Below are 24539 nucleotides of genomic sequence, written 5' to 3' on the forward strand. Positions count from 1 at the left end.
CTTCAAGCTGTGGAGTTTATGAAGTGTTCCTAAACTCTGAGAGGGGCAATTTTTAGGTATGGCTTAGAGATAACCTTAGTTGTTTAATGAGCCTCACGTAAGCCTAAAAAATAAATATAAAATACATACATATATACATACAAACAGGAATTTTGTGTGAGATCGCGTCACTCATTTGCATTTTCAATTGTCATTCACAGTTTGCTTCTGCCCACTACGTAATTCATCCTGTGGCACTTAAGCTGTTGGCTCTCGTAGACTGTGAGTGATGACATTTCCCCTGATTATATGTGCACTTACACCTAAAAATAAGTATATTTTAGTGCCAGGGTTTTACTTCCCTTTTCTCTTCATTATTAGACAAGTTATTTTTTCCAGTCTTGCCTATGTGTTTAAATTAAATCTTCGAGTTACAGTAATTCAAAGTCAGTAGTAATTTTTCTTTACCCCAATAAGAATCATATTTTCCTATTGTGTGCATTACAGCTGTAAGGGGTTTCCATACTGCTTGTCGGTACTCCGGTCTTCTAGGAAGCACCTGTACTCTTTACTAACAATATGGGCAATGGCTATTTTTACTCAAGCAGAAAAGTATTTTTGTATTGCTTACAAATGGTCACCGAGTTTAGTCAGCCTGTTCTCTGTTTTATTGTTTTATTTTTATTTTTGTGGCATATGTTTTCAACAACAGAAATTAAAAAAACGATCATATCCGCTTACTCAGGCCAGACCTATTAGCTTTGCCAATGCTTTTTCACTTTTGGAACTTCTCAGTGTACCCCTCCAATCCCATGTTCTATCCAGAGGGAATTCTGTTTGGCTGCTCCTTCTTCCATGTTTTCTTCTCAGACTTGAAAAACTGAAGGCAGAGTACCTCTATCTGGCACCTCACTTGAGTATTTGATTTATTTTTTGGGACCAGATAGACACTTACTCCTAGATATATGAACATTCTAGTGTTCAAGCATCCACAAAATTGCGACACATTTAAAATATTTAGGCATGGCATTTTACGACTAATGCTCCATAAAAAAATTAAAAAAAATAACGTTTTGTTGTATAACTTGGCTTGGTAGTCCATATGAGAGCACAACTTATTGGCCATAGTAAAAGAGGGCCCACAGTGTTACCACCAAAACCTTAAAGCGGATGAAGTTGCATGGATAAGAAATTGGGCATTTCTTGTGGTCGGGGGTTCTGTCAATACTTGGATGAGCGCAATCAACTGGTATCTGCTTTGTGAGTTTTTTTTGGACCCTGGTGGAAAGTCATGATTTCAATGAAGCAGTCTTTTTGTGGATTATGTTACAATGATTAGTGCTTGCACACAGTGAACAACTACTTCTCAAAAACAATCCTGTGAATGGTACACAGCAGCATGCGTGGGAACTCACTATTATCAATTTCACTGACGTTTCCTATACAGAATAGTCCCAAAATACAGCTGATGTTAAAGAACTTACGTTAAAACTGGTAGGGGCTAAACAACTTAAAATGAACCTAAGTATTTAAAAAGCATAATCAATGATACACCAAAGCAAATTAAGGAATGGAATTATTATTGGTGCAGCTGAAAATGGATGATTACATATAACACAGAATTACCATATGAGTTTGAGGAAATAATTGCAAAAGATGAACTGGTGTTACACATCTCTGATTTCATAAAATGAATACTCCAATTTTATAAGTTTCATGCATAAGTTAGTACACAAAAGGTGGTTGCACACTAAGAATCCATAAGCAATCGCCTCTTCCTTGAACTGCATCCTTGTTCTGCCAGCAAAGACATGTAGGAGACAGATGTTACAACGCTGTTTTTTACAACGGCATGCCTTTACCACCAAAGCATTTACCATGTATGCCTTTACAATGAAAGATAAGTATATTTAAGGTAATTGAGTGTGTTTATTTATATATATAAGCAGGGGTGGGTAAGAGTATTGGGTGGTAAGAGTGTTTTTAGGATTTAGGGATGGGTTAGAGGTTAAGGGTGGTAAGGGTGATTTTATGGTTTAGGGGTGGGTAAGGATTTAGGGTGGTAAAGGTGTTTTAGGGTTTAGAGGTGGTTACATATATTAGGTGGTAGGGTTACTTTTAGGGTTTAGAGGAGGTTAAGGGTATTGGGTGGCAAAGATGGTTTTATGGTTTACGAGGGGCAAGGGCAAAGGGTGGTAAGGTTACCAAAAAGGGGGTGCTTTGAGTTTTCCCCTGACTTTAGAAAATATTTAAATGTACTATAGTTAACAAAAAAAAATATGAGGGTCTCCTCAATATAAAGAATAAATAAAATTATGTTTAAGTAATATGTTTACACACACACATACACACAGGGGTTTGTTTCACTTACCTTAAATTTCACTTACCTTGCATTCATTGTAAAGGCATGGTCAAAAGTAAAGCCATTCCGTTGTAAAGGCATCTGTTGTATTATCAATCAACCGTGACATGCATATAGGAAGGAAACCAAACTAACTTTGACTTTGTTGTCTTATACTCTGGCTATGAATATGATTAATATTTAGTTTTATTGGGGGGGGGGAGCAACAATCATTTTTGTGTTTAAATGAAGGAATTTTCCGCAAATGTTCCATACACTTCCGTTTGTGAGAAGGGTGCAGCTATTTATTATTCAGAAAGGCAAATTCTGTTGGTCTGCTGTAAAATATTTTTCTTGCAGTCTGTGAAATCAAGCTTCCTGTCTTCTAGAGAGTTTACATTTAGAGGAGATGTGTGCAACACTAGGTCCTGGAGTGCTGGATCCATGTCACATTTTCAGTACTATCATTTAAAAATAAATTTGTGTACAATTAATCTGAGAGGGCCCATAAACCTGGTCAGTGGTTATCCAGAAAACTGGACATGCATTCAGCCCCGCTGGATGGACTTTAAACATCCTAATTTAGATAGTTTTGTCCACAGTGACAAAGTGCTATATTCGAGTCATTGCACCCGGTGGTGTGCCCCTCACCATTAAAACTACACGTGCCTGTCTCAGATTTTGAAGCTCACTTACAACTTAAGGACTCATAAGAACTCTGGGCCTCATTACAACACCGCCAGGTCTGTTGTGGAGGTTGCACCGCCAACAGGCTGGCGGTGCAAATTCGTGGATTACGACCGCAGTGGAAGCGCCGCGGTCGCACCACCGGGACCGGCGGTTTTCTGCCACGTTGGTCCCGGTGGTTTTAATCCACCAGGGCAGCGCTGCTTGCAGCGCTGCCCAGGGGATTATGAGTCCCCTTCCCGCCAGCCTTTCCATTGCGGTAGGAACCACCATGGAAAGCCTGGCGGAAAGGGGAGTCGCTGGGCCCCCTGGCATAGCCCCACACAGCTTTTCACTGTCTGCACAGCAGACAGTGAAAAGCGCGATGGATGCAACTGCACCCGTCGCACGGCCGCAACACTGCCGGCTCCATTTGAAGTCGACTCCCATGTTGCGGCCCAGCGGGGATGTCGTAATGGGCACCGCAGGAGTGCGGCTGCATTGGCCACCGCCCGCCAATGTTGTAATGAGGCCCTCTGTCTTGAAAACACGTATGAAGTGTAGTGTAATAGGTATCACGGTATTCTTGGTTTATGGCCCTCGTCCTGAATGGTCTATAATTCTGTCCGCTGATCCGCTGGAACTCCGCTGGAACTCCTGAAAATCTGTTTAGTTTCATCTGGAGATTTTGCCTCCTGAAAGCCACTGAACAAAAATCTCTCAGTTAAACTCTGAGGGGAAAAAATAAGATACCGGGGAATCAGGTGTGTAATTACAATTTCCCCCAATAAATTCTAATTTCTCAGAGAAACCAGAAGGTTCAACCTGTAACCCCCATTAGCTCTGCTTCCCTGATGTTACTGGTATCCTGGTATTAGTAGCTCTGGCAGAAGGGGCAGCGGGCGGAGCAAACTGGGCTTGTATCCACCCCCTCATCATGACTGTTCAGTTGTTCACATTATCTGGATATGTAGTATAACAAGGCACACTATTTAATTTCCGTTTTTGAAAATGACAGTATGTTTTTTTTCTACAGCAAGAAGAGCGCATTATGCTTGAAGACATCAGCGTTACTCTTTCTGAACTGGATAAGGTGGCCTTTTATTTCAAGCAACTGGATGAAAGCCTTGTACCAAGTAAGAACAATAAGGAGTTTGTTTTGCTGCCTCAATATTTTAATTCTTCCTCCGGTCGGGATTCATAGAGCCACTCTCTGATTATTATGGAGTCGGTCATAGTGGTAGTTTTCTTTAGGGGTGTGCGAAATGTGAATAATTTGCTTTTGTGTAATTACGTGAAATTCTACAAACACTGTGCAAACTGAAGTCTGGTATTTAATGTTATATTTTATCATGGAAAGCACCCTCAGGTTTATTTTGAATGTCAAAATGCATTTCGCATTAACAATAGTGCAAAAACGCAAGTGCTACAAACAGCAGCCCCCCATGATCTGGTCGTTCGCGTTGTTCCTGAGCTCCTGTAGTGTGCTAGCATCATTTCATGAACTTCACACAAGAAGCCTAACTCGAGATGCCTTGAGACCTCGTCCTGACCTACTGATCATGTCACCCTCGGGCACTGCATGAAGCATCAGAACATTTGTTCTTTGCTTAATGCTGTTTCGACCATTGGGATGAGTCACGATATTAAACAAAAATGGTGGAAATTGATATTGTGAAAGTTTTTTTTATTTTTTTTTTAATTAAGTGTTCTTATTGTTATTTTCACAGACACCAGTGTTTTCTATCACATAGAAGGAAGCCGGCAGTCCTTAAAAGTTATATTTTACCTGGACAGCTTTCATTTCTCCAAACTAGCATCCAGGTTTCAAAATGGAGGAAGCTTGAAACTTCATTCAGTGTTGTTTACGAAAGGTATTGGGATTGTTCTTTTCAAAATCTTTCCTTTAGTCTTTTTACAATATTGAGTTTGGCTGCCTTAAAGGAGCCATCATTTTACAATGTGAATCTAGCATAAATCCACATCTTGAATGCCATACTGCCGTCAAGCGGCTGGGCCTGGAATGTTATGAAGATGGTGTTGGGGAGAGAGGGCTTTGTAGTCTCTGCTAGAGGAGGTGTGCAAGTGGTTGCCATGTTTTTTTAGGAGTGGTCTGGATACAGCTTTAGTGTTTTTTTTTCTAACCTCGTGTTTTTCAAACCATTCGTAATAAAATTACGTAGATGTATGTGTACATAAATAGTCTTTTGGCCAGGTGTTTTCATCCATTAGTAGTTCAAGTCTCATTCACATTTTACTTCCACCCACCACAGTACACAGCAATGGGTCAGCTAACTCCAACCATTCACCATTTTGCATCGTTATGACTGCCAAAGGTGGTTGCCTGAGTTACTGTGGTGTTCCATCTTTTTTACATTAAAAAAAGAAATGTACAAATTGCATACCTTTGCAAAGTAAGAACAAAATCAAACTCTTGCCAAGGCCAAACCTGTTTGCTTTGACAGTGCACGTTTATATTATGTTGCCTAATCATTTAAACATTGTTCCTGGTTTAACTCTGATGGATATCAAAGATCCTCTGTTTTTGTTGCATTTTTTTAAACTAACACAGCTACATCGCTCTCTACTGTCAGTATCAATAAAAGTGGGCTTGCATGTGTCGTATGTGGCATTTTGTGGTGTTCTTATTATAGATGTAGGTATTAATGGTAATTGGGTATGCAGAAGTTGAATTCTTACGAGTAGCTCTTTCCAAGACTGTCGGTTTGTAACACAAACAGAAACATTGCTGATGAAAAGATCACCTTTGTGTCATTTTTTTCCATAGCCTTGGAATCCTTTGAGGCACCATCTCAGACAGACGGCGGTGTGTGTCTTGAAGAACTTCAGCAACAGATTAATGCTGTTTCACTGGAGAAGGTGCAACACTACTACCGCAAACTCAGGTAAAGATCTCTACTAATGTGCATCACAAACTGGACCTACATGTATTTGAGCTTCTTCCAGTGCCCCAGATAAGTAGATCACAAGCACACCACGGCCTGATTCAGAGACCCTTTTTCCATGATCTGTGCTAGAGCAGATGGGTGGGGGGGCGTTACTCGACCCCCCTATTTACAACATGTAAAATGAGAGTGGTGTGGCACAAAATTACCTTTACACTGATTTTGCTTTTTGGAATCAGGAAAGCTTGCCAGGGGTGTCCGTCATAACATCCTTCGTTCATAGAGATATATGCGGGACTTTTCTACTTGTGAGTCTCTTTCCTTTATGGCGCGAAGATGACGTGCCTTAAAAGAGCCATACTTGACAATGCTGCTCCCATGACGATGTGGATGGGGGGCAGTGGGACCCGGCTCACATCAGCTGTTCTCCATTGTCACCAAGCTCTGTTGCAAATGAGAGCCAATGCATAGCTGAACAGTGGTCACCCACTACCTTGCTAAGTATATACATGGAGTGCCAAGTGAAGAAATGCAAACACGACGTCTGCACATGCAGCCTAGCCCCTCTCTGGTCCTTGCTCCCCTTTGTGAATCTGGATCTGCAGTCACAAAAATCCGGCAACACATTTACAAAAGGCATTTTGCCCTTCACACATATGCAGCCTAATTTGTGTAACATTGACCAACCAAGGTCTGACCAAAGTTTGTCTTCATCCGACAGAATTATGTCTTGGCAGAGTTGTATTTTTTTCCTATTATATTTTGAGACGATTGCATTATGCTTTATATTTCAGAGCAGCGAGATGCACTATGAAAAGGTGCGCTTCTTAAAGTAAGATTTCAAACCCCACACAAGAGGATGTGTGATCTGATTTAAGGACCATCTCTGTAAATAGGTAGCAGAGGATCATTGTATGTTACATTATAGGTTATGGTTCTTACAAAAGTGAATTGTCTATTGCAGTATTTTAGTATATTTTTAACCATGAATTTGAATCGTCTACTTAACTGATGCCTGTTTTTGTATACATTTATAAGGTAGTTTCCAATTTGATAGATAGATATAGACATAAACAAAAATAAACAAAGTTTAAAAAAAAGAAAACAAATTGGTAAATTTAATATGAGCCATAAAGCCTCTCCCTAAAACAGCCCATAAGCCACAACTATATATTTTTCATGCATCACAAAAGTTTGTAATGTTAATATGAGTCACATTAAGCATAATTCTTAATTTATGCTGACACCAGAGTGCCCTACCTGCCACGCTCAGTTGTCAAATATAAAGAGAAATCTTCTGGAAATTTAAATATGCTATTCCAACGAATCTGCACCAGTTACGTATGAATTGAACTCTTTGCACAAATGAAAAAAGTGCCTACCCTTGGTTCCCTATTTTTGATTTATTAAACCAGTTCAACTACACCATTTACTTTTCATAAGGCTAAATCATATCTGGATTATCTACCTAAGAAACAGCTGCACCTTTAAAAAACATTGTTCAAAAGAAGTGGTTTTCGAAACATGGATTTCCAAGTATCTGATAGGAGCAGCGTGATTAAGCCAGAAATAAAAAGCACAATTTTGTGTAAATTGGGAAGTCCTACGGAATTTGGGCAAATAAATGATCAATAGCAGACAAGGCCTTCATCATTAAAATGTGTATTGCAAAGCCGTGTAACATTTGGTAATTGAATGTTAAAAATGCTCTTGCGAAAGCTGTCAGCACATTGAAACGACTCTTTTGTTTGTAGGACGTTTTACCTTGAGAAATCAACGGATTCCAATACGACAGCTGTTAAAATCGATCAGGTATGCTGCAAGTCTGTACGCGATTATACGCCTAATTATTAAATTCCTACTCTTTCCTGTGACCCTCAGAGTTTTAGAAAATCTGACCTGTATTGGTTGAAAGAAGGTTGGACGAGGAAAGGAGCAGGTTGACGGCTTAGGCAGAGCTAAGAAACCCCCCCTACATTTGTCAATATTTATAACGATCTCTTCCAATCCGTGGGGTCGAGGGCTGTTTCTGAGATTCAGACATCAGACTGGGATCTATCAGAAATCTGCTCTGTATTACATTAGGTCAGCTTTGGGTAACAAATGGACCTGTGTGACCTTGTGACAATTCGACCCCTCAAACGCCATTTGCATTTTGTGTTTTTCTTGCCTATTGCATTAAATATACTAGCCAGTTTCTTCTACCTATATTGAAAATGCTCAACTTTAGCCAATGTAGGCCCGAGTCTTTTTTTTTTTTTTTACCAACTTTATGCCAACCATATATTTGCATAGCTCTCGGTTCTCTTTTAAAATGTGCTGTCTGCAGCAGAGCTCATATGTAATCGTATTTTTCTCTGTATTTTATTAGTGATCCGCTGATTTTTATATTTTATTGTACTAGTATTTTATGATTGGTAATTGCCATTGCAGATCCAGGACCATCGGAACTGTTGCACAAATTTCAATTGTGTAATCTTGTTACATCCCTTGTACTCTTTACTTTCCAAAGGTACCCAGACAAACCTGTCAAGTCAGTCGCGGTAGCATATTGTGTGGCTGAGTCAGAAACAACAAACATCATTGTCTATTCAGAATTATTTCTTTAAAAAGAATACATTTTTATTTTTTACATAAGAAATGTGACAGTCAAAATGATGAAAAAACATGGCAAAAGTTTCCATCAATTCTGGGGCTGATACGTAGCCCCAAAGATTTCAAGACACCAACATTCACATAACATGGGTGTCTAGGGACAATGTTATCCGTGAAGGCACGTCATTGGCTATCTTCAGAAAGCTTCAATGTGCAGTCCTCTTTGCAATACTTTTAGTGTAGTCTCCAGTCAATGAAACGACAACAGCTGGACTGCAGACCTGGAATGCAGCGAATGTCTACCCTTTGTCCCAGTTTCATGTGGATAGGACTGGAGGGGACGGCGGAGGAGGGGCAGTTGAGTTGGTTACTGCACTCCGGCAACTCATGACATGACACAAACATTACAAAGCACAAACATTTCTTATTCAGCCAAACACTCACCTCCTCAAAGTACCCTGGCATCCCTTCTTGTTGTAAATAAAGAGTGATTTTAGGGTGCTAAAGGGCTAATCCAGTATCAAGGATTCAGTGCCCCGTTAACATGGACTCGACTGGTCTTTGTGGAGGAGGTGATGGGGGTTGAGCAGTCACAGTTCAGGGGGAACCAGTTACTGCTCCAGCTGGTCTCCAAAGAAACAAGTGTGGGGATACTGGTTCTGTGAATGGAGAACTCTTAGTAGGTCCTCAGAGGCTACTAAGCCTTCGAAGTCACGGCCAGCTGGTGTTTCACAGGGGGCTGGCTGTGTTAAAACATTCCGGTAAGTGGACCACTAACTGGCTCCTCATAGTAACCTGGGAACTGTGTCTTAGTCTTAGAGCCTCTTGTATGTGTGTGTGAGGTTGAAGCTTTATTTTTTATTTTTGCTCGTTTTACTAAGTACTGTGTCAAACTGTGAAACTTCTCAAAGTTGGCAAAAGCTTTTCATTTTGCCTCTTCGTCAGGGATGGCTCAGCTTTTGTAACAGTTAATGTCAACCATACCCTTATTTCATGCTAACTAAATGGTTCTGCTTAATTTCTTTTGTGTAGAGCAAAGCGCCACCAAAAATAAACTTGCAGAGAAAAATTGTGTCACACATTTGCCATTGTGCACAGAACAGCTGTGCAAAAGTTAAATGTGACGAAAAGTTCTATGTTCTATTTTTCTGCATGACTGGATTCTTTTACAGTGACAGTGTAATGTGATGAAAATTATCGCTCAATTTGAAGATAATTATCTTGCGATGTGAAGGAACGTTTTACATAGGCAAAAGCAATCCAGGAAACAAATTGTGTTAGGGGGGAAAAACAGGAACTTCTTGAAAACTAAACTGCATGATCAAAGTCCTGTTGTGCCTTTACCCCATTTTTTGTAACCATATGCTCTATGAAATGCTTCAAATGTTTCATGGATTTGGCTAACAAAACCTCAGCCGCATGAATAATACCCTTCAAAGATGAACAGGAAAAACCTTCATGCCCGTCTGACTGGAATTGTGATGGTTCAGGCGGCTGCAATCTCATTGATAGAATTGCGAGAACAGGGCAATACTGACTTACTAACTTCACTTTCGTAGACTGTCACTAGCAGTTCTTGAAAAGCTATTGTTTAGGTTACGTATGGGGCAGCTGGAGAGCAGGGTTCACTCCAGGCCCTGGGTGGGTGCCTTCTCAAGATGAAAGTTATACAGATTCAGTCCACTAGGCCTTGCCATCTGTCCTCTTGGTCAAGCATCAGCACCTCTCCAGCCCTCAGCAATACTGCTTTATCTTTTTCCAAGGTAGGTTACATTAAATCAGGGTCTAATCCAGAGGCTTGTTCCTTGCTTGAGGAAAAAAGACAAACTTTTGAGTTCTATTCTTCCTTGGACATCACTCCTTCTCTAGAGGGCCAGATGGCTGCAGCTTATTGGCTCTGTGAAGTCACACCTTAATTGGAACCGGAGCACTGGTCGTAAACCATGGCAAAATCATAACCTCAGCCAATCTGGTTTTCTTCTCCAGCTTTCACAAAGTAGAAGACGGATAACACCAGCTGGTCAATGAATCTTGGATTCTTCGGGCACAGTGTAGATTTCCTAAGTAGGGTATCTACATTTTTAACAGTCCTTGACAGAGTACAAAGGGTGGGGAGAACAGGATGTGAACTAGTCCTCAGTTTAAAAAATACATAGTGTGGGGGCTGTTGCCAGGTATATCTGGAAGATAATGTTCCTAGTTAGCTACACTGGTCTAAGTCCACCTTTCTATTCAGCCATGACTCTGCTCAATATATATTTTAGCCAGAAACCAGAAAAAGGTGGAGTCTTTCCATGCACAAGACATGGCTCATATGTGATCTCCATGCATGCCTGAACACAAGGCATGTGTAGGGAGAGAAGGAGTCCAGTTCTGTAGGAATTTTACCTGTAGGGGCTTAGTAGGTTCCTCTCCCAAGTTTAGGGGAAGTGAAACATTGTTAGTCACAGTATTGATAGGAACAGCAGGGTGGCCCGCTAGCTGCAATGGGCGAGAACCTCCGTCTTTAAATTAATAATCAACAGAAGATTGATTTTCCCTCATAATCTCCAGCATTGTTATGCTGCACATCAAATTTTTGATTGAACCAGATTGATTGAATTCTTGTCCAGCGTTTAACCATCGGGAAATAGTAATTGAACACAAGTGATTTTCATTTAGAAGTTCTTGGCCAAGTGAGAACCTGTAGACATTGGCACAATTTTTTTTTTCTCAGTCAGCTGGAAAACCATTCTGTTATCCATGTACCATATTCTGTCAGGACAAAGGCATGCTATGAAGTGGGGCAGTAGAATCTGATATGTGTAAAGATATTGTCACGCCAAGAGAATTCTCCAAGGATTGAGTGAAGTGTCAGGAGCCATTTAAACTCTTAGGTTGGGATAAACTTGATATATACCTAATGTATCTAAATGTATTTATCCCTTTCTTCTCATTACCATGTTTGGCATCAAATTGAAAGTGAAATTTATGTTTTTGTTACTTTATAGCTAATTCGCCCCATAAATGCAATGGATGAGCTCTGCAGACTCTTGAAGTCCTACATAAATATAAAAAACCCTGCGACAGGCGTTTCCAGTAGTAATGTTTCTGGAGCTGGACTCTTACCCATTTCTTCAGAACTTTGTTATCGTCTCGGAGCTTGTCAGATTGTAATGTGTGGCACGGGAATGCAGAGGTAAGATGCTGCCATTGTTGATTTTTGATAGCATCCCTTCGCTCTGTTTGCTTTGAATTGTTTGATTAAAGGTGAGCTATTCATAACTCTGTAGTTTTGTTTATATAGGACACATCAGCTTAGCATGGTGTGTTGTCACTAAAACCCTGAATATGCTTTGCAGCAGTCAAGTATGAGTGGCAATTTTATTACCACATGACCAAGGACCCTCATGCTGACCAACTTTAATATCTTCATTGTCCAGTCTGCTGCCAACCCCACACTTCTCTGAAAATATATTTAAAGTGATCTTAAACTGTTACATCTTGGTCTTACCATACAGTTGCTTGTTTCACAGTCTCTGAAGAGTTTTGTTCTTTTCACTTTGGACTTCCATATCACAGACATCAATCCAGTCATCATATATACCACAAATGGAACTAAAACAAAAGTGTGCTAGACACCCAAGACTCTTGCAGCATGATTTCTACTAATTTTGTTGAGGCAGTGGTTGGTGGTTGAAACTAACCAACACTTATCTACTGGCCATTTTACAGTGACCAACAATGACTCACACAGTCAACATTTATTGTATAGCCTTACCCACAGTCAGCTATTGGATGTTCCTCTTCTCACATAGTCAGCTATTTGGCATTTATAATCTTCCACTGTCACTAAGCCACAGTCATTCACCCCCAGACAGCTGCTAGGGTTCAACTCTACCCACAGTCAGCTGTTGGGGTAGTGTGCCTCACCACAGTCAGATATGGGAGATTTAGGCTTACAAACAGCTAGCTATTGGGAATGTATAGTCACCTACAGTCACTCACCCAGGCAGCTGTTCATGTTTGGCCGTACCCACAGTCACCAGTAGTCTGCTATTGAGGGCCAGCATTCCCCCATAGCTACTTATTCACAGGCAGATATTGGGGCTTAACTTTATCCACTGTCTGCTTTTGGGGGCCTCGTCTAACCTGTAGTAGGCTATAGAGGATTTATAGTTGTCCACAGTTATTCACCCACAGTCAGTACTAAGGGTATACTGTCACCTCACCCTCACTGAACTCACTCAGCCATTTAGAATCTCCACAGTCAGTGATTGGAGTTAAGCCTCATCCACAGTCCTATTTTGGGTATTTAGGGACTTAGGTGTCGCAACTATTGTGGTATGGGCGTACAAGGAGGAAATTATTAAGGAGGGGCTAAGACTGTGTCTGGATTTTTCGATCTCTCCGTTTATGTTATTTATAGATGTGTTGTTTCCAATAGTCTATAATAGATTAATTTACACTATGTGCCTATGCTCTAGGTCAATCAATGTAAATTCAAAGCAGCTGCAGTCTGAGTTGTGTTGTAGATGGATGTTACTGTGTTATACTAATTGGTTTCACAAACTTTTAAGACTGTATGAATCTGCGGTGGCAAATCCTTCAGATGGTGGCTAGATGCCTACTTGTTTCTCTCTTTCGGAAGTTATTCTGAACATCAGTGAATTGACCACCAGTAGCAACAAACAGGCCTAAAATCACTGCTCTGGGCTTGAGGCATGCCAATAAGAATAGTGCTCCCAAGTCTCACTGGATCTTTGTAATTGTTTATAGCCACAAACATTTGTATTACATTTTATAAGTCCTATTCATTTTAAAGGGAATCTGCCTAATGTCTGGTTTGTTGTGGTTTTAGTGATGATCATATGTAAATATCTCTTTTCTAGGAGTACGTTAAGTGTATCCCTGGAGCAAGCAGCCGTACTAGCACGAAGTCATGGTTTATTACCAAAATGCATTATGCAGGCCACGGACATCATGCGAAAGCAGGTACATGCAATATAGTCATAGAGTGTTTTGGGGCCCACCACTGTATTAGAATCCTGCTATTTTAAGAATGTGCTTTTGAAATGTCTGTCATCCTCAGTTTCACATGTTGTCTGATGAATGATGATTGTGGTATGACAATTTGCACTCTTATTCCAAAGGTATTTAATACAAGTTTAGTTTCAGAAAAAACACATGGTAGAAATCACCTTGTTCTCTTTTCATTTAAATGTTTGTAGTACTTTTTCTTGATGGTGTTTTTAATTTTAAGTTGTTTATACTTATATTTGCGTCTTTGTTTATCCACAGCAACAATTTATTGGTCAATGCTTATTGCGTCAGATATAATTTTCTTTATTAAATTGGATTGTTTGGTCATTGGAAAGCAAAACATATTTATTTGTATATTCTTTTAAAGTGCAATCAAGCTTAATATCAGCGTGCTGTGTATAAAACTGGGTGAAGTTAGAACTCTACTTACAAAATTAGCATTCACTTTTTTAGACCAGAAAGTAGCAATTAAAAGCCCTTTTTTGTTTCTATGTATTTTTTTATTTTGTTGTTTTTAAAACAGAAAAAGATAAAAAGGTAAGGCTTCAGAAAAATGAAGGTATAAAGGAGGAAAGAAAAAAAAAATAAAGGCCCTCATTACTCGTCCGACCCGCCAAGGTTGTACCGCGAAACCCGCTGGCCGCATTTGGACATCCCCGATGGGCGGGGATGTGGGCCGTAGCATTGCAGCCGGCTCCTAATGGAGCCGGCGGCAATGTGGCGGTTCGGCGGGTGCAGCAGCACCCGTCGCACTCTTCACTGTCTGCCAGGCAGACAGTGAAAATCACGACAGGGCTGTGCCTGGGGGCCCCTGCACTGCCCATGCTAAGTGCATGGGCAGTGCAGGGGCCCCCAGGGGCCCTGCGACTCCCCTTCCCGCCAGCATGGACAGGCTGGCAGGAAGGGGAGTCATAATCCCCAGGGCAGCGCTGCAAGCAGTGCTGCCCTGGCGGATTATAACCGCCGGGACAACCATGGCGGAAAACCACCGGTCCCGGCGGTGTGACCGCAGCGCTACCGCCACGGTCAAAATATGGCAAATTATACCGCCAGCCTGTTGGTGGTACGATCGCCACTTCAACCCTGGCGGCCTTTGACCGCCAGGGTTGTAATGAGGGCCAAAGTGTTGTAGGGATTGTTTGCATGAAGATGCTGGAACGGATGTTGACTTTTTCCCATATATTTGGTGACACAGCATCTCCCAAGATGGAGTGAGTGAGTTCTTGCACATAATTGTGGTTCCTCAACTGTAAAAGCCTAATATACCACGGCTAAAGCTTTGGTCACAGAGAAGGCTTGTCACACACCTAGAATTAAATTTCCTTTCACACACACTCAGGGAAAGCAATAAATCCAAATCATGGATTTTAAGAACGACTTTTTGCTTCATTCATAATCATCTTTAGTTAAATCAAGTATTCGTCACTCTTCAAACTGTTGGGTCCTGGCTGATGTTGGCATTGTTCTCATCTTTACAAGCAATCGAATCCAGCTGAAAAACAGCGAATAAAACATCTGGAATACAGACATCTATTCTTTTAACGAAGTAAATACTTGAATTTGAAGTAGACAAAATTAAGGATTAGCGACGTAGAATGTATCCAACAAACAATAACATGCTGTTGATGGTCTGAGGTTTTGCAGATTCCTCAGCTACTGCTCAGCATTTTGAGTGCTGAGCTTCCTTTTTCAGCTCCAAGGATGTCAGTGGGAAAATTTGTGAATTCAACATTCTAAAGAAGGAGGACTATTAACTGAACACATTATTTATCACTTTGGAGGACGGCTTTGAAGATAACTGGACTCAAGGTTTAATACTCAATTTCAGAATATCTGTGCATGCATATCGAAAATCTTTGGGTAAAAAGAAACCTGCAGATTGTTCAGGAAGTTGCTGCTTCCTCTGATTGGGTGGTAGTCCTTTTCATAAACAATCATGGACTTTTGGCAAAACCTGTGACTTCCACAAAGAAATGCCACTGAACCACACATTAGACCACAAATGAAAAAAAACTGAAAACTTCATAGCTACTGGTAAGTGGATGGAACTATCAAGCACTGTTCGCAACTATAAAATAGATTTTCCAAATGTTTCATGCACTATCAACCCAGAAGGACACGCACAGTCTTTGCAGAGCTCCATTGTTTTGTAACAAAAGTTAAAAACAGTAAACAATTTCATTGGTTATAAATTTAAATGTACTACTCCTTATGCAAAACTGCTACTTATGCAGAGAGTTCCAGGTACTTTTAAATTTACTTCTATGTGACCTGTGAAAAGGAAAGAGTTGTAGCATCAATTTGAACTGCAGAAGATTGTGGCTGACCTTGTTACAGAAGAGCAAAACCCTTCAGCAGAACAAAGGATTACACCTAAAGAACCAACACAGGATCAGACACCAGAAGACAATTGTTCCATTGTGGTGCAGAGAAATAACCCACCAGTGAAACAAGCAAATGTGAACGTTGTATGGAAGGGTTTTACTTTTCTAACAGGTTTGAAGAGAATCAATGCACCACAGCCACTTGTAAATAATATGGCGAAGTAGTCATCCTAGGTAATCCAGGGCAATATTATTTTAGAAATTCATGCGTGCGTACACATTTAACGTCCAAACACTCTGAATATGTGTGTGAAATCCAAAATCTGATGAGCATACCAAACCATCTTGTACGTGATGGAAGGAGAATCACACCTTCCTGCACTGTAAGAAGTAAGTGAAAGAGACAACTATGTATGCCGTAAGGCACACGTATTGGTCAGTGAACAAAATCAGAACATTGTTTTAAAGCGAAACACATGCAATAGGAGTTGCAAAAATAGTTTAAGTAATCTGATTTAACCTAATTTAGTTTTCATTAGTTATTTAGTTAGTTTTCATCATATTAATTATATATTTAATTATATTTCTCGTGTACCTCGTTTCTACAGTATCCTAACCTAGCAGGCATCATCCTAAGAGGGTCTTGAAGAAAAAAACTCAAAACTAATCAAAAATACAAAACAAGAAAACCCATAAAAAAACCACCTTCCCCTTCAAAAAAGTTCTTGCCTGAAATTAGGACAGTTTCCTTCTTATATTCTCTCTTTATATATCTCAGTTTTGTATAAGCTTCCTTTTTTGTATATAATTGAAATATGACCTGTCATTGTAATCCATGATCAATAGTTTATAGATAATAGATAGAAGTTTGACTGGACTCTAGGACCATTTGCATATCAAGAAAGAACACAGTCCAAGGCTTAGCATAGCAGGGGTATGTGTAAGGGCTCTCCTGTCATCCAAATCATCATCCTGTATTCAAGCTATGTAAAGTAGGAACACAGACCACGGTACCGGACCGAAGGCCATTCACAGTGTACTGTGTCCATGAAAAAGTTGGGTACATGACATAGTGATTGGTCAGGCCCTGTGGCTATTCCCAGCTGTGCATGGTGAAAGACTGTGCATAGTGACTTATGTATTCCTGGAATTGTATAAAAGTGTATCATAAAAAAACAGAAAATCACTGAAAACGTTATTATACGTAGGTTTGCAAACCTCAAAACCTCAGAAATTCTGTGAAAAAACATGACATCGCCAATGACATTGATACTATAACCGGTATGAACGAATATAGTATGTGAAGCTGAATGTGTGCATGAGAAGAGAGCCGAAAAGTTTCAACAGCAGACTGCATATGTTCAAGAAGTATGCTACAAACAGTTAATTATGGCAATACGCGTTGGCATTCAGCGTATGATTGAAGCATATGCACAAGGCACTAAAGAAATTCATATCCTCAAAATAACGCACAACAGTGAATACTTGGTTATGGAACACAGAACTGGTAGTGGTTTGGAAAGACCTATTGCTCACATAATTTTCACTGTACTCACACTGTTTGCACATGATGGGGAACATGGTTAGGGAGTGATTTAAAATCAAATGTATCATCTAACATGTAGTGGCACAGTTGACGTGTTTTTCCAATAAGTGGTGTGGTTTAAGACGATGTACAGAGAATGTTCAGACAGCTATGTCTTGTATTCGTTCACTACTTGAGTGAAAATGTATTTACTTCATTATGTTTGTATGTAGGGAGTTGTAATGTTGATGTACTATTTTGTCCAACTAAAGAAAAGACCCAAGAGCTTAGCGCTGTGCTTAAAGCCATAAACTGTGTAAGTGGCAAACTAAGTATAATGCTTCTGTGTAGCCCACACATCGAGTGCCCTATGCAACGGGAGATGAGAAAGTCTGCACGTATTGCAACCTAGGGGTGGCATAGACCGTTTGCAGCACGAAGTGTGGGTTGACCCTCTGCCTAGTGGGTCTTCAGGGTCGATGCAACTTTCCTTTGCTGGTGGTTATCCTCCATCCAATCTTTATACATTTGTAGTCATATCAAATAGCACAGACATTTTAAGCCTCCGCACCTTTGCAGAGTATATTGTCATGAATTGTGTAGCTTGTTATAGAGAAATTCAGTTGTCTGAGCGGATCAAAAGGAGAGTAAAAACTAATTTGGCAGGGATTCATTCTTTGCATAGTGCTGCTGAGTAAACTATGACAGGGATATTTGTGTTGTCAAACTGGGCACGTTTCCTGAGAAGTGAATGTTGAAAAATAGGATATCCACCACAGGGAAGTGTATTAAACGTAATGAAATGTCAATACATTTTAAGTGGAGAAAAGATTCCAGTTGTCTTACTTTGGTATGGGTGAAGAAAAAGGCTTGACAAAGTTTCTAAACAGCATTTTGTCTTTCTGTCAGGGTCCAAGGGTTGAAATTTCTGCTAAAAACCTGAAAGTTATGGATCAAATGCCGCAATCTGCACCACGGTACGGTAATGCATAATAGGTCCCTTTTAGAATGTTGTGATCATTTTATTTTCAAATGGGGATAATTGATTTGTATGTTGATTTGACTCAAGCGTCTTGCTGTCTCCTATACAGTATGTAATGATGATAGTTAATGTTAATATTCAATGCTTACTTTTATATTAGTAAGCGTATTGCTAAGTCAGTAGCAGTTAGTCAGCCCTCAAAGTAGGTAAAGGAGCAGTGTTGCAAGTGGGTCTACTAATAACACTAATTTAACTTTCTACTTGTACATTTGCAAGATATTTATTTTGTAATACTGGACAACGAAATACGTATCTCAGAACTGAAAAATCTATTGCATAATAATGTAGACACATTGTGTCAGTTTTGGGATATAATGTAAATACTGCACCAGTTTTGAAATATCACTGTTTGTTTTATTGCATAGGCCACACTGATTCCATCACTGCAAACACCATGTCCCACCTTCCAAACAATACCTCATTTGAAATTGGAATTATTCCCTCCTCCTTTGCAATAAGTACAGGCATTCCTTTCCTATAAATACACCTGACAGAGCCCATCTGTAGCTGAGAACCTCATTCTAGCGATAGAAAACCTCACACACCAACCTTCACTGTTATGAACATCTGGATGTAATATATTTGTGGCCTCACGCATATAACTGTAATAATAAATATCTGGCTGGAAATTCTAGGCTTTCTGAAAAAAAGAATGTTCTTTTCTCTCAATATTCCGACTTTTCATCCACATTCAACATTGTTGAGAGATCCCTTTAATTCTTGTGTGGTAGCATCCAAAGCTGCTATGCGTTTATGAAAAGTGCTCACACCCTAAAAAAGCCCAGTATGCTAGAGCTCAATATCTTAGGTGAACATTGGCAAAGCAACGTAATATTTCAGGTATGTAAATTGTGTAATACTTGCAGAACGTGACACTTGACAATGGTAATCTTAATATGTATGATCTCCAAATGCTATATTTCCCTCGTTTTTATAATTATTGAAGTATATTTCTCATAATACACAATTTTCTTTGGTATCTGAGCATTGCACATTCGTTTTATTTGTGAACTGCTTGTTTAAGTTATTTTCTTGTGTGTGCAAATACCATATATCTTTTTGGTGTAGTAAAATGTTATTTCTTTTGCCTAGGATATACAAGCTGTGCCAGCCCCCACTTGATGGCGACCTATAACAAACAAAAAGCTCTTTGTAGAGTGCAGTGGACATTCAGTGCAAGTGAAGCCATCTTGTGAAAATCCTGGCACCCTATGGCAGAGCATCTGGTATTGTATCAGGCTGAACTGTAAGGACCAGAGAAAAGGGAACGCACTGTCTTTGCTATTGACTTTCTCTCAGGAAAGCTGATGAGTTGGCACCCAATTTTTAGGACTTCTCAAAGCCTACCAATGTGGCATTTTTTGCGCTTACCTTGGTCTGTTGTTGATATTTCATAGACTGCAAGATTAGGACCTGGGACAGAACTATTCTTCTGCCAATGGCCTGATGGACAGTGACAAGGTTATGACCAGGAGGAGCAACATACCTTTAGTTGAGTGGCTGTGTTGTTGGCTCCACTTTGTTGGATTCCTACCACAGGTGCACATCCTGGATGCAGGAAGAAACACCTTTATCCTGAAGGAGCACACGTCTTGAATCTATCTAGTTGGCAGCCAAATGTGATCATGAACACCACTTAAAATATTTCAAACTGCACTTTTGGAATCCTAAATAGCACACGTTTTCAGGATTTATTTTTTAACTCAAGTATTTATTCCAGATTTCTTTTATGCATTGTGAGAATTAGTGTTTTTTGCTAATCTACATTCCTTAATGCCTAAGGCTGACATTTCAATTTGCCAGGCATTCCAATTTTTACGCTAATCGTTTTAACTAATGCAGCAAAATGTATTCTGGAAATACAGTGATATTTTATTTGGGGTGGAGGACAAGAAATGAAGGATTTTAAACAGTACGTTGAATAGAAAATGGGCAACACTGTAGTGGTTGTCTAATCATATAAAACTTCAACCACACCTATGCTTGAAAGCAAATTGGAATTTCAGTTATTTATTTTGCTTCACGGACTTGTTCTGCATCAAGTTATTCTATACTGATCTAAATGCCAGATTTTAAAGAATGCATCCACCCTTCTTTAAATTATACGAACATTCCCAGTTTACAAAGAGTTATTTCATTATTTAACATTGACAACCCGCCAGTATTTAAGTTAATCTTTTTAATACAGCTAATAAAATGTGGTAGGAAGTTTCAGGAGGGAAACACATTCTGTATATATTTGCATTTTTTATTTTTAAAGATATTCCATTTTTTATCAGTATTAAATTTAGTGAAGCATTTACAATTACATTTCAGTTTCAACCTTTAAACCTGCTAATGTTCCAGATCAAAAGGAATGTTGATATGAACTGTGCCTTAGCCCTGTTCATTCACCTCTCTATCAAAATTGTATGTTTGCCCAGAGGGAAAGAAATAAAGATTCCTTAATCATATCAATGCTGCCACACCATTCTAAACTGAAAGAAAAAACGTTGGTAGAACCGGGCAAATTGGTAAGCTAAGTTTGTATATTTGACATACCTTTTGTTATCTAACTTGCTGGTTCAAGTCCAGCACCCCTCAAACGGGGTCTGTACATTATTAACATATCCATGTTCACTTGCAGCATATGTGGAATTAGTAAATTCGAATGCATTTTCCAAACTTTCACTTAAAATACCATTACATCTGGCACTGTCTAGGACCTCATTCCAAATTCTCATCACAGATGTGAATGATTTTGTTGGTAATCAAAAGCATATGCTTTTTTTTTTTTTTAGCTCTGAATGGGCATTACCCAACAAAGGTTGAGAGGCATTCTTTGAGTTGGGTAGTTTGCACTGTGGTCGCTTATATTGTATCGTTTATGTGAACCCGTGAAATGAGTGGCATTACTCTATCACCTATCACAAGCACAATATTCACCAGTATCTTTTCAAGAAGAACATTATAACCATGCTCACAAAACAGGTCTGTGTAATGTATTTCTGGACAATTTGTTTTGTAAATAAAAAGTATCTTAATATGTGTCATTGTTGTTTTTTTCATAAAACCAGTTTTGCATTCTGTGGCTCACATTTCTGTTAGTTTGATTGAATGTATTATTGGATGCCTCCTACATTAGAAAGTAATTTAAAGTTTTTTGTAGTTGAATGTTCACTTAGCAAGGTAGAAGAGTTTGGTATTTTGCCGCAGCAGTGTTGGGTCTCTACTGAGGTTTCTCTACCTAAATGCTGCCTCTGCTCTGGAAGGTAGCCACCTTACTGGGGAAAATACGGATGAACATTCTGATAGTGTCAGATGGTGGATGTTCCACCACCCCTACAGAGGACACTTGTAATATACACCCAAATGAGGGGTACACTGTCTTGTTCCTAACTTGCTGTTTTGACTAGCAGCATGCTAGGAATACAGTATTACCACGTTTCTTTTTTTTTGGGGGGGGGGGTCTTTCCTGGTTCTGACTGTGCAGAACATGGTGGTTATGTGCTACTGGGAGAACTACCAGCATCTCTTGCAGAGATAACACTGCACAAAGGTGGACTAGAAAAGCAGAGACAGAAATGTCTCGCTATGGTAAATCTGCTATTTACTGAGTTCTGTGTTTGCAAGCTAACCAATTGGTAGTGTTGACAAAGAATCTGCCTTGTTTTATTGGTGGTTCTTTCTTTGCCACTTTTTTTTTAAATAAATGAGGCCTTTAATGTAATTCCACTGAAATTACTATTGCAATATTCAGTGACTTGCAGATGGTGGAATGAGTCTGGAATCCATTAGCTACTCTTTTAAAGTGGATACGTTTTCAGGTAGGGCTTGTACAATTCCAGTAGCATTAGTGTACTACTTCAGAGAGCTTGAACGTCAACTTCTAAAAAGAGGATAATCATGATTAAATTGCTAACTCAATTTCGACAGCTTACATTGGTGATGTCTTTTTCTTTTAAGTCATTGATTTAAGATATGCAGAATTCAACCAAACTGATTGCATCCTGCCTGAGAAAGAAGTACTACATCACCAACATGTAAGTAGTCCTCTTTTGTCGAAATTTTAACATATGTGATTCTGCTGAAATTATTTGACAGCAATTTAAATGTTGATGTTGCCACTAAAAAGGTCTTGGCCTCCAACCTGCAAATGAATACCTAAATATAAGACTGTGAACCAAACACATGGCCTTAAAATCAATTCTCAAAGCTGTTAGCAAGCAAACCTGCAAATGAGGGTGCGATATTGCTCCTGCAAGAGACTTATACGTGCCCTCAGTTTCCATAGTGTAGTTGCGGAAGACAGGCTCGCACCATCTTGAGAAAATAATCTTTGAAAATCATATTTATTTATTGTGTTTTGCGCTTTATCGGGGCAATGCCTGCCAATACACAGCACTTAAATGTACGGTGGCGCCGGTCGAGGCCAAGTCTTGAGATGAAGATTCATTGACTTCATACCCATAAAACACATAAAGCTAAAACAGACACTGTTATAAAAGAAAATTACAATAATAGTCAGTATTACAGACCAACATTTCGCTGCCTAACGAGCCATGCAGTAAAAATGTAATGATCTAAAACAGCCACCATTTTATTTTATGTGAAAATCTTCAATGTCTACAGGGCAGGTTTCAAATTGTGACACCTGAATTTCTTTATTCAATTAGCAGCCATTGATGCTTTGTCCCAAAGTTTGAAGCACAAAAGAATAAAAAATATTTCTTGTCTTTAGTTTGGTACAACCGTACACCGTGGGCACAATTACCCCATGTAGAAACAGAATAGTTGAGTGGTAAAATACCCCTCCGGAATTTGACAAGATGAGTAACATCATCTACAAATGGCTCGAATTTAGGTGTAAATTGATGTAGCAAAAAAAGCTTTGTTTAAACTGCAGTGGTTATTAGTAAGAGACTGTATTTCCTCCGGCAGGGCTCATTTGCAGACTTTACATCTGAGGCATTGTCTAGCATTATCGTATTAGGACAGTCCAAAAGATATTAAAAACCAGTTTTCACCAAAATGTCTCAACCAGTCCTTGGCTCTGTCAGAGTAAAGCAGCATTTCACCAAGTGTATGCTTAAGATGGTCAGGTTCTGGGGGGCCCCAAAATCATATCCAGTATAAAAGAGGTCTAAGTTTGGCGCAAGAAGCAAAATCAGTGATCCCCAAATTCAAAGAAAAGGGAAATGTTGGCAAACCATTGGGAAGTCTCCACAATCTTTTTAGGAACCGTTATCACAGGTTGACTGATCAGCAAGATTTGAATGGCTCCAAAGTTTTGCTCTTTAAAGAAATATCTTCTGGCACTGCGCTTTATTATACTTTCAGAGCAGAGGCACAGTGGTCTTCCGTTTTCTGTTGTGAAGCAGGCCACCGCTCGCACATGCCAGAATGGCCTCTGTGTCATTTTGGAGATGTGTGGCCTCCAAGTAATACAAGATCTCAAACTAATCCCTAGATAAGGGAACACATCCACCTGCTTCAGGTTAGGGGTGTGCGGGGTAAAACTATTTCTTACACCTTTGTGTTCTGAACATCATTCATTTTGTATTATCTGCCTTAGCTAGAAGACCCTTACTTGTGCAGCATGTGGCAAATTTGTCTGGAACAGTGTCTAAGCCAGTAGCAGACTTAGAAACAGAAGGGTATCATTGGCAAATCACAAGGTGGCAATGAGCCGAGGTTGGGGGCATCCTTGGTACTTTTGCTAACCTCCTCAACTACCTGGTTCATATCCAAAAAAGGAGGGAAGCAAAGAATAGCCTTGGGGGATGCCTTTGTTCATTGGGAAAGATTGTGTGGTTTTCTCGTGTGGCGACACGTTTAACGGTAGACAAGTTACAATCAGGGAAGTAAATCAGGATCTTGAAAAGATCCAGGGGAATTCCCTTCCCTGGAAGAGCATTCCACAATAAGTGCCTGTGGCCATTATCAAAATTGGATCGAAGATCCACAAACAGAAAACGTAAAAGTAATATTTTCTGCATTCCAAACTTTTCCAAAAGTAAATGAAACCTAAAGACCTTATCAATTGTGCATTTCTTTTTTCGAAACAAAGCCTGATTTATAGAAACGAACAAGTTAGATTCTGTGCATACCTCAAGTCTGGTCAATACTGCAAAGGTAATCTGTTTTTATGTACATTAAC

General features: G+C 39.6%; 1 protein-coding gene across 2 annotated transcripts in view; it reads left to right on the forward strand.

The window, feature by feature from the left end:
• Window positions 1-21427, forward strand: part of PREX1 (phosphatidylinositol-3,4,5-trisphosphate dependent Rac exchange factor 1) — a 718002-nt gene extending 696575 nt beyond the window's left edge. For both annotated transcript variants that reach the window (XM_069243446.1, XM_069243447.1), the window contains exons 34-41: window positions 4023-4122; window positions 4717-4860; window positions 5775-5892; window positions 7647-7704; window positions 11478-11665; window positions 13359-13461; window positions 18268-18335; window positions 19493-21427. In XM_069243446.1, the coding sequence (XP_069099547.1) occupies window positions 4023-4122; window positions 4717-4860; window positions 5775-5892; window positions 7647-7704; window positions 11478-11665; window positions 13359-13461; window positions 18268-18335; window positions 19493-19535 (822 nt within the window). In that variant the 3' untranslated portion in view covers window positions 19536-21427. The remainder of the gene's footprint in view (window positions 1-4022; window positions 4123-4716; window positions 4861-5774; window positions 5893-7646; window positions 7705-11477; window positions 11666-13358; window positions 13462-18267; window positions 18336-19492) is intronic.
• Window positions 21428-24539: the final 3112 nt, after the last annotated feature.

Source organism: Pleurodeles waltl, chromosome 7 (assembly GCF_031143425.1).
Source record: "Pleurodeles waltl isolate 20211129_DDA chromosome 7, aPleWal1.hap1.20221129, whole genome shotgun sequence".
In the NCBI taxonomy this organism is placed as follows: domain Eukaryota; kingdom Metazoa; phylum Chordata; class Amphibia; order Caudata; family Salamandridae; genus Pleurodeles; species Pleurodeles waltl.